At 42.6% G+C, this 14,442-nt stretch overlaps 1 protein-coding gene across 1 annotated transcript in view; it reads right to left on the bottom strand.

The window, feature by feature from the left end:
• Window positions 1-14,442, bottom strand: part of CDC123 (cell division cycle 123) — a 100,831-nt gene that overhangs the window by 6,139 nt on the left and 80,250 nt on the right. The window contains exon 11 of the mRNA XM_075599489.1: window positions 1,592-1,720. Within this exon, the coding sequence (XP_075455604.1) occupies window positions 1,592-1,720 (129 nt within the window). The remainder of the gene's footprint in view (window positions 1-1,591; window positions 1,721-14,442) is intronic.

Here is a 14,442-nt window from a genome sequence, read left to right as displayed (position 1 = left end):
GCGTGTCATGTACTGAACTGTAAGACACGGTGTACCCTGCTGGCGTTCCCTTACTCCCTGTATATACAGTAAGACACGGTGTACCCTTACTCCCTGTATATACAGTAAGACACGGTGTACCCTGCTGGCGTTCCCTTACTCCCTGTATATACAGTAAGACACGGTGTACCCTGCTGGCGTTCCCTTACTCCCTGTATATACAGTAAGACACGGTGTACCCTGCTGGCGTTCCCTTACTCCCTGTATATACAGTAAGACACGGTGTACCCTGCTGGCGTTCCCTTACTCCCTGTATATACAGTAAGACACGGTGTACCCTGCTGGCGTTCCCTTACTCCCTGTATATACAGTAAGACACGGTGTACCCTGCTGGCGTTCCCTTACTCCCTGTATATACAGTGAGACACGGTGTACCCTGCTGGCGTTCCCTTACTCCCTGTATATACAGTGAGACATGGTGTACCCTGCTGGCGTTCCCTTACTCCCTGTATATACAGTGAGACACGGTGTACCCTGCTGGCGTTCCCTTACTCCCTGTATATACAGTAAGACATGGTGTACCCTGCTGGCGTTCCCTTACTCCCTGTATATACAGTAAGACACGGTGTACCCTGCTGGCATTCCCTTACTCCCTGTATATACAGTAAGACACGGTGTACCCTGCTGGCATTCCCTTACTCCCTGTATATACAGTAAGGCACGGTGTACCCTGCTGGCATTCCCTTACTCCCTGTATATACAGTAAGGCACGGTGTACCCTGCTGGCATTCCCTTACTCCCTGTATATACAGTAAGACACGGTGTACCCTGATGGCATTCCCTTACTCCCTGTATATACAGTAAGACATGGTGTACCCTGCTGGCATTCCCTTACTCCCTGTATATACAGTAAGGCACGGTGTACCCTGCTGGCATTCCCTTACTCCCTGTATATACAGTAAGACACGGTGTACCCTGCTGGCATTCCCTTACTCCCTGTATATACAGTAAGACACGGTGTACCCTGCTGGCATTCCCTTACTCCCTGTATATACAGTAAGACATGGTGTACCCTGCTGGCATTCCCTTACTCCCTGTATATACAGTAAGACACGGTGTACCCTGCTGGCATTCCCTTACTCCCTGTATATACAGTAAGGAGTAAGACATGGTGTACGCTGCTGGCATTCCCTTACTCCCTGTATATACAGTTAGACATGGTATACGCTGCTGGCATTCCCTTACTCCCTGTATATACAGTAAGACATGGTGTACCCTGCTGGCATTCCCTTACTCCCTGTATATACAGTAAGACACGGTGTACCCTGCTGGCATTCCCTTACTCCCTGTATATACAGTAAGACTAGGTCTGTTCAAGTCTCATTCCTGTAGCGTCTCTCGCAGGCTCGACATTAATTGCTTCGGTCTTTGCAAGGCAATCTCACACATTTTGAGAACCAATAGACCGCCCACTCTTTGAAATTAGCTTTTTTTCCCCTTCCAATTAAATATGTTACAGAAACCTGATATACCACTCATTAGGTTACTAATTAACGGGACACAGGAGATACGAGCCAACTAATTCACTTCATATCAGAATGAATTTGCTTACCTGTTCTACAGATTCCCCCTCACCAGGTGGGCCACAGAGGTTTTTACCTCTCGCTAATTCCTCCCACGTAAACAGCAAAGAGTCGGTTACTTCACCAAATGGGTTGAAATCAATTAACCACATCTTACCCTGAAAAGAAGACCGAGGGGGATTACTTAGAAAATTAAAAGGTTTTTCAGGATTACTGCACAGACCATATTAAATAGCGTGCAATTGCAAAATGGATCTAAAATGTACTGCCACTGCACAGTTCAATCTGTGCCCCATTTTATGTGTATAGGCCCATATGGCGAATGGGCTATAAGGTGCCTCACCTATAAGGTGTCAGCCGAATGGGCTGGGAGGGGTCTTATAGTGTAACACTGCTTAGTAAATAAGGCCTGCAATGTTATATGCATTTTTCCTGGTTTGCCTTTACAAAGAGACCTCTGACCTTGGGAAGACCTGAAGATTCCCTCTCATTATTGATGTAATCAGAGCGTCTATCCATTGGTTGTATTATGTTTTGATGCCAAACCATAAGGATTCTTTATTAACGATCCTTCAGCAACATCACTGTCAGAGGCGGCTTAGTGCTGAAAACCCATTGATGTGGGTTCTGATGGAAATTAAAAGGTGAAACGCCACTTTCGCTTTAACACAATGAGAAACAATCACCCAAATTCTAAGAGGATGATAATATTATGACACACTTTCCACACCGTATGAGGTGTGATATCTTAAACAGCCCGGGGCCCCAGTGTGAGACATATGGATGCCCGTTTTAGTATTCCTCCTGCTCTTTCAGCCTGTTCACTGCCAGAAGGGGTTAAGAAAAGAGAAATAAAGAACAACGGGTTAATTTCCAATTTCGAAAGGCAAAAATACTTATCTACTGGAATGTAAAATACTGATGTGTATCAGGTGAGATAGTTCCTGTCATGCTCCTAATCTCTGGATAGGTGTAGCCTCGCACCTCTATCTATTTATAACTCGGCTGACACCTCCTTGATGGGGTATGATAAAACCACTAACAGCTCCACCTGGAATCCATCAACGGTGTTAATAGCGAACACACCCTATAGCACATACAAACTGATCTTTAATATGGCTGCTATACTAGACTTCTGGAGTCCATCATGTTTTATTTGTACTAGTTAAGAAGTTAAGAACACCCTTAAAAACTCCATATAGGCAGGCGTAAACTTGCAATTGAAGTCATGGAGATGCAAGGTTACGCCTCACTGTACGGATGAGATGATACGGTGAGGTTAGAGGACTGGCTTGCAAAGTAAGAGGCTGCCGTCCTGGATCCAGATAAATAATACCAGGTCAGAAAACCCAACAGCAATGGCTTCAATGCAAAGCAGCCACCCTGCACATAACAGCAGATAGGTTGTGGTTAAGGGACTTGTTTATGAAAATACATCAGTACTATTGCCAATTCTAGCTCAATGCAACATTGCAGGCCATATTTATTAAGCGATGTTAAGCCATCAAATGCCGTGCATTAACCTAAATGGGACATACAAGGTCTTACAGCACTGCAAAGTGTCCTAATGGCATAGTATCACTTGGTAAATATCACCTAGTGGCTTTGTCCCCCATATGCCTCAGAAACAATGTATACATTGTAAACTGTTCAAGATTGGCATAAAAAGGCACTTTTTAAAGAAGTTTCAGAAAATACAGGACATGGAGGCACATTTATAATAAATACAAAATAGAAACTGTATATTTATTTTTTTATTTTTTAAATCTTGTCATGAAACAAATGTAATAACACAGGCCTCAGTCCTCTTATTTCACGAGGGGAAATGATCGACATCACAAGTGGTAAAAAGCTTATTAATGTCTAAGCCGATGTCACAAAAGTGCTACAAAATAAAACGGAAAGGAAACGATTGCTGCAGAACACAAACGGTTAATAACCATCCTGACGTTCTACATTACGAAAAAATGTTTTTTAAATAAGGTAGCTTGTGTGACGGTAGGGGGAATTATGGCTGCTGTTAATAAAGGTTAAGGCCTCGTTCAGGGTGCTGGCTTCGGAGGGAGGGCGTGCTGCCGTGCGTGCTGCCGTGAGAAACAAAGTATTCAATTTGAATACTGGTTGTCAGGGTAGCAACCGCCCTGTCTCCGAGGCCAGGAGTTGAAGCTGACTACAGTTTCAATAAACGAAAATTTCGTTTTTTGGAGCTGCAGCAGCGTCACAGGGACCTAGGCAGCCAATGAAATCATTCTTCAGAATGATTTCATGACTGCAACCTCGATACTTACCCTGCTGTGTGTAACCCCGCCCCCTCCCCAACGCTGAAAAGTCTGCTGGGGGATAAACACAGATCGCCCAGCAAACTGCAGCACTGCCTCCCTCCCGCCCTCCCTCCGAGTCCTGCAGCTGGCACCCTGAACGAGGCCTAAGTCTGCCATTACCCCTATCTGTCAGTAATACGCTGGTATTGTATTATATGTTATGTATATGTGTATATCTTTGCTTGGTTCCAGCACCTCAGGAATCAGGGGTTAATATGTTTGCAGTAGAATTGTTGCAAATGTTATGTTGCAGTTCTACCCACCAGTCAGGGCCTGGGCATGTAGGCAGCACCTTCCTACCCACCAGTCAGGGCCTGGGCATGTAGGCAGCACCTTCCTAACCACCAGTCAGGGCCTGGGCATGTAGGCAGCACCTTCCTACCCACCAGTCAGGGCCTGGGCATGTAGGCAGCACCTTCCTACCCACCAGTCAGGGCCTGGGCATGTAGGCAGCACCTTCCTACCCACCAGTCAGGGCCTGGGCATGTAGGCAGCACCTTCCTACCCACCAGTCAGGGCCTGGGCATGTAGGCAGCACCTTCCTACCCACCAGTCAGGGCCTGGGCATGTAGGCAGCACCTTCCTACCCACCAGTCAGGGCCTGGGCATGTAGCCAGCACCTGGCCCTGAGTGTCGCAATATTATGTTTTAAGTGTATAAAAAGGTGGGGAGGGAGACCCCTAGCAGACAGAGCCTGCAGAGAGAGTACAGAGGTGTTGCTGTGACAGGGAGAAACTACAGTGTCCAATCCATTGCTGGTTTCAGATCTGAAAACCAGTCCTGTAGGCACTGGGCAAAGAGAGAACAGGGGAAATCTCTGCTAGTAGGTCCCTGCGACTAGTTAGGCAGAGTATTCCCCAGTTGGGTATGTGTGATGTTTGTGTCTTTTGTATAGTTGTGGATATGTTTTTCCAATAAATTAATTTTATAAACTCTCGTGTTCTGTCTGGCGATATTGATCCCTGGTATTAGTCCTGGTCTCCCGTGACAGCTTGAACTTCAGCCTTTATTGTGCCGCGATTGCTATGATCAGTACATGGTAAACAGCTATTTTAAGACGATATATTATTACTATGAAAAATACATAGATCTTGTGGTAAAATACAGTAGTAGTTTGTATTAAAAAAAAAAAATACTATGGATGTGTAAAACTTTTGCAGGTGCTTGTGAACCACACAAAATGTGCCCTTTTTTTCCAATGAAACATTTCGCTTCCTATTCGGAGTTTGTAAGCGGTTCACCAGCTATTAACTTCCTTTGCCTTGCAATTTCGCTTAAAATGCTACATTCTCTAAGATAGGTCAATTCGCTTGTACGCCGAGGCTATAAATAGGGAACATACACTATGTTTCACTCACTAAATTGCATAAATCGAAGACTAATTCCATGACGTTATTAGCCATTAAAGGTTTATCAACATGTTTAGCAAAAATGCAAAATAAAACGTTCCAACTTTGGCGACTGCAGTAGTTTCACACACCCCTCTCCTATTTCCTGCAAGTTCAGTCATCTGCTAAATTCTCATGCAGCGTACCAACATCATTGTAAAACTTTGAAGATAACGCACTCCGAACGAATGAAAAAATAAAAATAAGTCTTATTGAAGTGAACCTTTTGGTGCTATAACACCGGGTCCTGAGGAAGGTGCGGTTATACTCCCGAAACGCTGACTTCAATCAAACTATTTCTATCCTTTCATAGGTTTGGAGTGCGTGATCTTCAAAGTCTTAGGATTATGTGAGCAGCTGACGGCACCCGCTGATTAACAGCACCCAGCGTCTTTTTACTACACAGCCATGGAGTATTTACGGTGAGCAAGGTGTGCAAAACTTGCACCAATATATCGTGCAATGCTAAACATTAAATGTATTATCCAGAGAAAGAGCTCGGTGCAACAGTTGCCAAATATTCCTTCCTGGCTCCAGTAAACAGACGCTCTGGATGAATACTGTGCTTTATCTTGTCCAGCATTTTTGCGTGTATACCTTTAATTTCTAAAATGATAAACAAGATCTCCTTAAATATATCTACTATATCTGCCATCACAGTTTCCAATGGTAGTAACCTCCACTACGGTCTTAGGTTGGGCACAAAATTATATTCAAGTAGGGTGCACTTGCCAATATAACAATACCACGTCTTCCAGTCCCCGAATAATGTCTGCAAAGAATACAGAAAGCAAAGTGCATTCCTAAGGAGTGTTACTTTGGCCCCACAACAAAGGAACTCCTATATCACAAAAGTCTGCCCCAGGGATGTTATCAAATCTATTGGACTGGTCCATTTTACAATGATCTGTTTCTCCTGCTAATTGTAAAAAAACTTGATTAGCTAGTACTGCTGAATTTAGCCATGTAACTTAAATGTACATTAGCGCTTATATCAGACCTAAAAAAAAGACAATCACGCTTACAAAAAAAAACACATCACACATTTCCTATACAATACACCCCAATTTGCATTTTGGACTTTTTCTTCCCGCGAAACTAATATGTTACTTCATTTGCAGATACTGTTTAATTCTCACAAAAACAATTATGCACTTCTTTATGCAGACTCCTCTGGTGCAACTCCACCTCCTGCATCATTGGTCCCAGCCACTGTCTGCTCAGTGAGCTCCTTTTAAAGACTGAATGTACGTCAGTGTTGACACTCACCTCTTCAGATCTGATACTCCAGAGAAGCCATCTGCTAACACCTCTCTCGGGTAGGCTTTGCCAATCTTTCACACACCGCTATATATTGAACATGCAGCCAAACCTCTGAGTACAAAGCATTTGGCCATGAAGACTTTATCATACAGGGTCTATACCGCAGAAAGGTATTGTAAGCATCACCGGGCCACAATACATTAGAGCTCTGGCACTAGTCAGTGGAGTCGTTTATAGAGCGAGTGAGACATTGTAGCAATACAGTGCTACAATTTATAGCAAATAAATATAGATCAAGAAGAAAAAAAACCTACAACAAATTCTGCCCACGCAGGAATCAAATGTTTAAATATGGCCTATACCATTAGAAGCTTCATTGGGCTATATTTATCAAGGGGTGCAATGCACGACGACTCCTTACAGCCAATTCACCCTAAAACTTTCATTAAATGCCATTAAGTGTTTAAAGTAACAGTACTTGGTAAATATGGGTCATAATGTTTATATAGTACATTTTCAGCTCCATGTATACAGGTGCTATAGGCTATAATCAATAAATGTATGTTGGCCGATAAAGGTATGATTTATGACAGCTATTTGTTTGTTCTCTAACCAAGTCAAATCTTTAGCATAGTAATCAGTGGGATATGGATTACCACAAAGCGCGTCATGTCACATGTGGTATGAAAAATGCAGTGTTCTCAGATAATTGGGATCCACTGACAAAACGCGTGCCATAAAGCCCCATTTCTATAACTACATATAGTATAGTTCCAGTAACAGCAGATCTGTGAACGGGTTTTGACTTTGCTGATATAGAATATTACTTTTTTATTCTCAAACTTGCGCTTAGAAAAAAATTTAAAAAAAAAAAAATATATATATATATATATATATATAATACTGAGTTAAGTTATGGTGAGTAAAAAAAGTGACAAAAACCCTCCACAGGAAAGCAAATATGCAAATATAGCTGTATGCTCATCTGCATGTCTTAGGCAGGTCTGCAACCCCGCCTTTCCCCATTATCACCCAGCATACAGCACTTCCACTGCAGCAAGGGATTCTGGGAAATGACATGCAAATGAGCACACAGTGTCACTTTTTGCCTCAATAACCATTTTTAACATGGTTCCCTATAGGCTTAAGCTTGCTGCATGGTCACAGCTTTGAGCACAGCCAGGGTTAAGGTGCATACCCAGAAAACCACCCACAGACAGCTGTTTCAACCTTGATGGGTCTCATCAGTGTGGGGTTGATTTTACTGGGATGCAAGAGAGGCTTATGGGATAGGCCAAACCATAATACTGAGTTAAGTTATGGTGAGTAAAAAAAGTGACAAAAACCCTCCACAGGAAAGCAAATATGCAAATATAGCTGTATGCTCATCTGCATGTCTTAGGCAGGTCTGCAACCCCGCCTTTCCCCATTATCACCCAGCATACAGCACTTCCACTGCAGCAAGGGATTCTGGGAAATGACATGCAAATGAGCACACAGTGTCACTTTTTGCCTCAATAACCATTTTTAACATGGTTCCCTATAGGCTTAAGCTTGCTGCATGGTCACAGCTTTGAGCACAGCCAGGGTTAAGGTGCATACCCAGAAAACCACCCACAGACAGCTGTTTCAACCTTGATGGGTCTCATCAGTGTGGCATATTTGCTTTCCTGTGGAGGGTTTTTGTCACTTTTTTTACTCACCATAACTTAACTCAGTATTATGGTTTGGCCTATCCCATAAGCCTCTCTTGCATCCCAGTAAAATCAACCCCACACTGATGAGACCCATCAAGGTTGAAACAGCTGTCTGTGGGTGGTTTTCTGGGTATGCACCTTAACCCTGGCTGTGCTCAAAGCTGTGACCATGCAGCAAGCTTAAGCCTATAGGGAACCATGTTAAAAATGGTTATTGAGGCAAAAAGTGACACTGTGTGCTCATTTGCATGTCATTTCCCAGAATCCCTTGCTGCAGTGGAAGTGCTGTATGCTGGGTGATAATGGGGAAAGGCGGGGTTGCAGACCTGCCTAAGACATGCAGATGAGCATACAGCTATATTTGCATATTTGCTTTCCTGTGGAGGGTTTTTGTCACTTTTTTTTACTCACCATAACTTAACTCAGTATTATGGTTTGGCCTATCCCATAAGCCTCTCTTGCATCCCAGTAAAATCAACCCCACACTGATGAGACCCATCAAGGTTGAAACAGCTGTCTGTGGGTGGTTTTCTGGGTATGCACCTTAACCCTGGCTGTGCTCAAAGCTGTGACCATGCAGCAAGCTTAAGCCTATAGGGAACCATGTTAAAAATGGTTATTGAGGCAAAAAGTGACACTGTGTGCTCATTTGCATGTCATTTCCCAGAATCCCTTGCTGCAGTGGAAGTGCTGTATGCTGGGTGATAATGGGGAAAGGCGGGGTTGCAGACCTGCCTAAGACATGCAGATGAGCATACAGCTATATTTGCATATATATATATATATATATATATATATATATATATATATATATATATATATAGTCGTGGTATGGAGATTTGCACTCACGGTTTGGTTAGAAGGCAGATGCTTGTCCCATATGTAGCATATAAACGTGTGGTAATCAGGGGATCCTGATGACCAAAGAAGACAGCACACCGCAAAGATGATATCAAAAAAGTGTATTATATAATAATACACTTTTTTGATATCATCTTTGCGGTGTGCTGTCTTCTTTGGTCATCAGGATCCCCTGGTTACCACACGTGTGTGTATATATATATATATATATACTGTATATATAATGTACCGATATTAAAACATTTCTCTTCTTTCTGCTTAGATTTTAAGCTGTTCGATACAGGGACTTATTGTGCTTGCTAGTCTATGTACAGAACGCCATTCACTGGTAGCACGATACAAGATTAAATATTATTAATAATGTTATTAGTGACATTTGTATTTAACTGAATCAGTATAACAAAATAAATAAATAAATCCGATTCAGAGCTAGTGATTGGGGCAAACCATGCTAAATTGGCCTTTTTTTTCATGCAAACATATTCAAGCCAATCTGAGCCCTTCCCCAAGCATTAAAGTCAAATAAGCACTACAATTGTGTTCATCTCTACATTTTTCTTACTTTTTGTTAATGTCTCTTAAAATGTGCTTTACTATAGAGACTAAAAATAGGGCAATCGACATATACACACACACACCATGTGGCTTGTACAGTTGAGATCTAATTGTTCTTACTGTACATAATACACACACAGTAGATGGTAAAAATAGGTCCAATTAAGTTGGAAAAATTGGGGGATTGGGAAGGTGGCGTTGTGATCATCGTAGCTGTGACAAAGACTATTAACAAGTGGGGGGATGTGACTCTACAGTAAAGAGTAGGAATTGCTATGAAAACATCAGCGGTTACAGCCCCTGTAGCCTTCTAGTACTAAAAGAAATACAACTGAAAGGCACGTTTCATAAACATGTTGGCCAATGCCACATATTATTATCCTCATGAATTGTGCATGGTCCTGATACTGGCACTGTGAGCAGAGGCAAAAAGATGTAGTCAGCCTCAGAAACCACAGCCCACAGATTAACACAGGTGTGTTGGGGAAGCATTGGGAGATTATGTACAGAACAGTGTTTGTAGTGTAGCCCTGGTAAGAAATGGGGCTATAGTTCTATCCTCCTCCTGGTATAATCCCTGGTAAGGGCAGGTTGCCAGGAGTTATCATGGGTTTCCCCCACTTCATAGAGGAAGGAACAGAGGGCACAGCGGATTTTGCAAATTCAAACTCATTTATTGAGCCAACACGTTTCGACCGTGAAGGTCTTTTTCAAGTGACAATGGCATTGTCACTTGAAAAAGACCTCCACGGTCGAAACGTTGTGTTGGCTCAATAAATGAGTTTGAATTTGCAAAATCCGCTGTGCCCTCTGTTCCTTCCTCTATGTACTCAGGACTGACTGCAGGCTTTCGTTCTAACATTGGAGCACCGGTAATTGTATCATTTTTCTCTTTTTAAGGTGTGCAGCACTCCTCTCTATTATCTTTCCCCCACTTCAAGCACTTGCCCTGAGTGGTGGAGGTAGGTCACCTGACCCTGTGTCAAAGCAAGAGACACAGGGGCGGAGCCTGCTGATATCATAAAAGAGCAGTGCACTTCCTATTTAGGGGTTAGTTTTGCAAAAGTAGAGTGTGTGAGTAGTGTGTTAGTGAGTTACAGTTGGAGGAGAGGAGTGATCAGCTCATGAGTAGAGCTGATTCAACCATAGTGTAGTGAGGTGGACCAGTACCTCTCACCCTGCTTAGGGGGTGAGGGAAGAGTTAGCCACACTCTGGATGCCCTTGATCCAGAGTGGAGGCAGGGAAGGACCATCACAAAGGGAGAACAGTTGGTGGACGGTGTATGAACTAAACTGTACCTGTCGGCTGCTGCTGCTGCCCTGCTGAGAATAAAGAGACTGCTGATTGTAAAGACAACCCTGTGTGAGACTGGAATCTCTCATCCCTGTGTGGGAACACTCTCTGGTAAGGATTCCACCCCGCATTCCTGGGGCTTACTAAAGATGGAGGTGCTGCACCATTGAAACAGAACGAAGGCATCCCCCCAGTAACCTGTTCCTGTTATCCCCCATGTCATCGCGGGAGACTTAGGCCCTCCTGTTGCCAGCAGGTATGCACCACATAAAGACACGTAGCCAGACCCCAGTACACCTTAGGGGGGCCGATCTGCGATTGGCCCGGGAAGAGGGGGCTACAGTAGCATCAGGGTTTTGGGATGGGATAAAAACCTCAATGAGAGCCTGAGACTTTTAGCCGTTAGTCAAATCAGCAGCAGCCAATGCCACATCCTAATGTCAGCATCAAGAGGGCATGGCAATTGTGGTGGCAGTGCGGGCAAAGGCAAGAACATATGACATAGTTACATTGTTACATTGTAGATGAGGCTGAAAACAGACATACGGTACGTCCAAGTTCAATCTATGCTAAATTTAGACGACAGATACTTTATCTTATCACCTTCAGAAAGTGCAACACACTGTATTATACATTTAAAAAAAAACTTTGGAGGTGCGTGTGTGTGTATATATATATATATATATATATATATATATATATATATATATATTTTTTTTTGTGTGCCCAGACCTCAAAACACTGTGTGTAAGGGCACCAGTAAAATGACTTATGAGGTTAGAGTTAGAGTCAGAGACTGACGATCATCATCAGTGTCAGTTGAAATACAGCCTCTGGCAAGTTGGCATGTTTTTAGTTTTTATATTGTTACCATTTTGTGGGGGGGAGAACTTCTCACAAAGAAGCAAAAACGCAGAGCCTTGTCAGCCACAGAAATAACATCCATGCTGGTACAGTGCTTGGCCTGTTCTATGCATGTCTTAATCTCCGAGACTTGCCAGTCCAACCAACGCATACCAACATAACCGGCATACACATGTGGGGATAAAAGCCTGACTGAAGCAAGTTAGAGAATGGATACTTGAACACCACGTTATGGACTGAGAGTGAGCCTGGCTGAGCTCTGCTTATCAGTGCCCATCCACAGGCCCTAACCACCACCACCATTAGTGCAACCTCAGACTTGCCAGCAAGTTACTAAACCAATACTTGAAGACCACATGTCAAGGACTGCGAGTGGGAGCCTGGCTGAGCTCAGCTGACCAATGCAACCTGTAATACTACCCCCCACCCCACACCAACAATAACACCTGTATCCAGCCCTAACTCCCACCACCGACTTGCCGGCCAACGTATACCATGTGAGGCCACCCAATAACATGAAAGAGCAGGATTTATGTCTGACACATGCAAGACATATGGCATATAATACCACAATATGGTACCGCATATACCATGTGTAATGAGTGAGAGCATGAAAGTTAGTGTTATAACAAAGTATAGGAGATATCCACACAGAGGGAAAGTCGGTGCACCGCCGGAGGAAATATGCAAAAGGCTGGAATGTGTAAATCTCTTTGACAAAGCCCTACAAGGTGAAACGCGTTAGAGGATCCGCCAGAAACTCTGCTGCTATGCTTCACCAATAAAGATTCCACGATTTACACATTCCAGCCTATGTCCTCCGGCGGTGCACCGACTTTCCCTCTGTGTGGATATCTCTTGTTCGTGACGTTATCTGGAGCACGCCGGCTGCTGGATCAGCTGAAGAACACAGCCTCTGCCAATTACAGACCACCCACCGGGACCGGAGAGGGATCTGCTGTGTGTCAGTACCGACGGAGGATCCCTTTTTTTCTTCAACGAGGACAGCTGCCCCAACATCACTAACTGTGAGTCTCAATACAATATTGCTAGAGCTCTAATACAAGCCATTTGTTCAGGAGAGACTCTGAATTTACGTTTACTCACATTGATGATTGGTCTGCCTGTTTCCTCCCGTCTCCCTCTCCTTTTGCTATTGCAATTGGAATATAGAGAGATATACAGCATTATACAGCACATGGCCCAGCAGCCTATATTCTTCTGAGCGCTGGATTGGTAAACATTCCAGGTTTACTATATTATAACAAAGTATGCATCTATAAATGTATTTATATAGCACCAATTATATACTGAATGCCGCTCTTCACAAAATTACAATACTGGAACAGTGCAAACAATAGTGATAAGAGGCTGATACTTTACACCTCATACATTGGCCTTGGCCCCTTGCAGACGCACTTACCAGAATACCTTCCTACTATCTCTGTACATTCTTCCTACTTACCAATTAGATTGTGAGCTCTTCGGGGAAGGGACACCTTTTCCTAAGTGTTACTTTTAGGTCCGAAGCACTTCTTCCCACTATGTGTTATTTGTATTATTTGTTATGTATATGATTGTCACGTGTATTACTGCTGTGAAGCGCTATTTACATTAATATAATAATAATAATATAAAGATATACATACATACATACATACATACAAGAGCAGCAATAAATGATAACAAAGGCAAAGGAAGACCCTACCCAAAGTCAAGTGGTTTATTGGGTTTTGATACTTACAGTAATAGTTTAAGAATAAATAATATAAATGTGATGCAATGCGCGATAAGTACTAGCTGTACAATAAAAAGTTTAAAAAGATAATAAATACTACACTAAATAGTTGTATTTGTGGTGGCTGCCACGTGGTGGCGTAGACTAGTAAGGCTAGGGTGAGGAGGGAATCATGATGACAAGGACGACGAGGATGGTGGAGGCTGTGTGCCTCTCTCACATTTGTCTCTGTCACTCATACTCTGTGGGATGACGTCAATATGTGGTCTTCCACTATTGCACCCCTTGCCTCCCCCCCACAAAATATAAAGCTAAACTAATATAATATAGAGGGAGACAATAAAATAATAAAAATTATAACAAACCAATAACAGTAACTAAAAAACGACGTCCAGTACACAAATACGGAATAAAACAAAAAACCTATTCAACAAAGTATGTATGTTTATATGTCTTTATTTATATAGCGCCATTAATGTACATAGCGCGTCACAGCCGTAATACACGTGACAATCATATAAATAACAAATAGTACAAATAACACACAAGTGGAAGAAGTGCTTCAGACATAAAAGTAACATTTAGGAAAAGAAGTCCCTGCTCTGAAGAGATTATAATCTAATTAACAACTAACTTTTTCTAGTTCTCCAGATGTCTGTGCATAATAAGCTGTATACTGTATAGAGAGTTATGGCTTTAGACTATCTATGGATATATATCACTTGGAGAATAGAAATGATTAAATGAGATTAGATAATTTGATCTATATTCATAAACTATGGGGTGGATTAACGATCTGAAGCTACCTAAAGCTAACCATCTACTGTATTTATTCTCAATTATATTTTATTATCTGGGGATTAAAGTGCTAGTTAATGGAGTTATCTGTATCTGAGGAG

This window comes from Ascaphus truei, chromosome 5 (assembly GCF_040206685.1).
Source record: "Ascaphus truei isolate aAscTru1 chromosome 5, aAscTru1.hap1, whole genome shotgun sequence".
Taxonomy (NCBI): Eukaryota; Metazoa; Chordata; class Amphibia; order Anura; family Ascaphidae; genus Ascaphus; species Ascaphus truei.
Note: the sequence above shows the minus strand (reverse complement) of the source record. Positions and strands in the feature narration are given on the sequence as shown.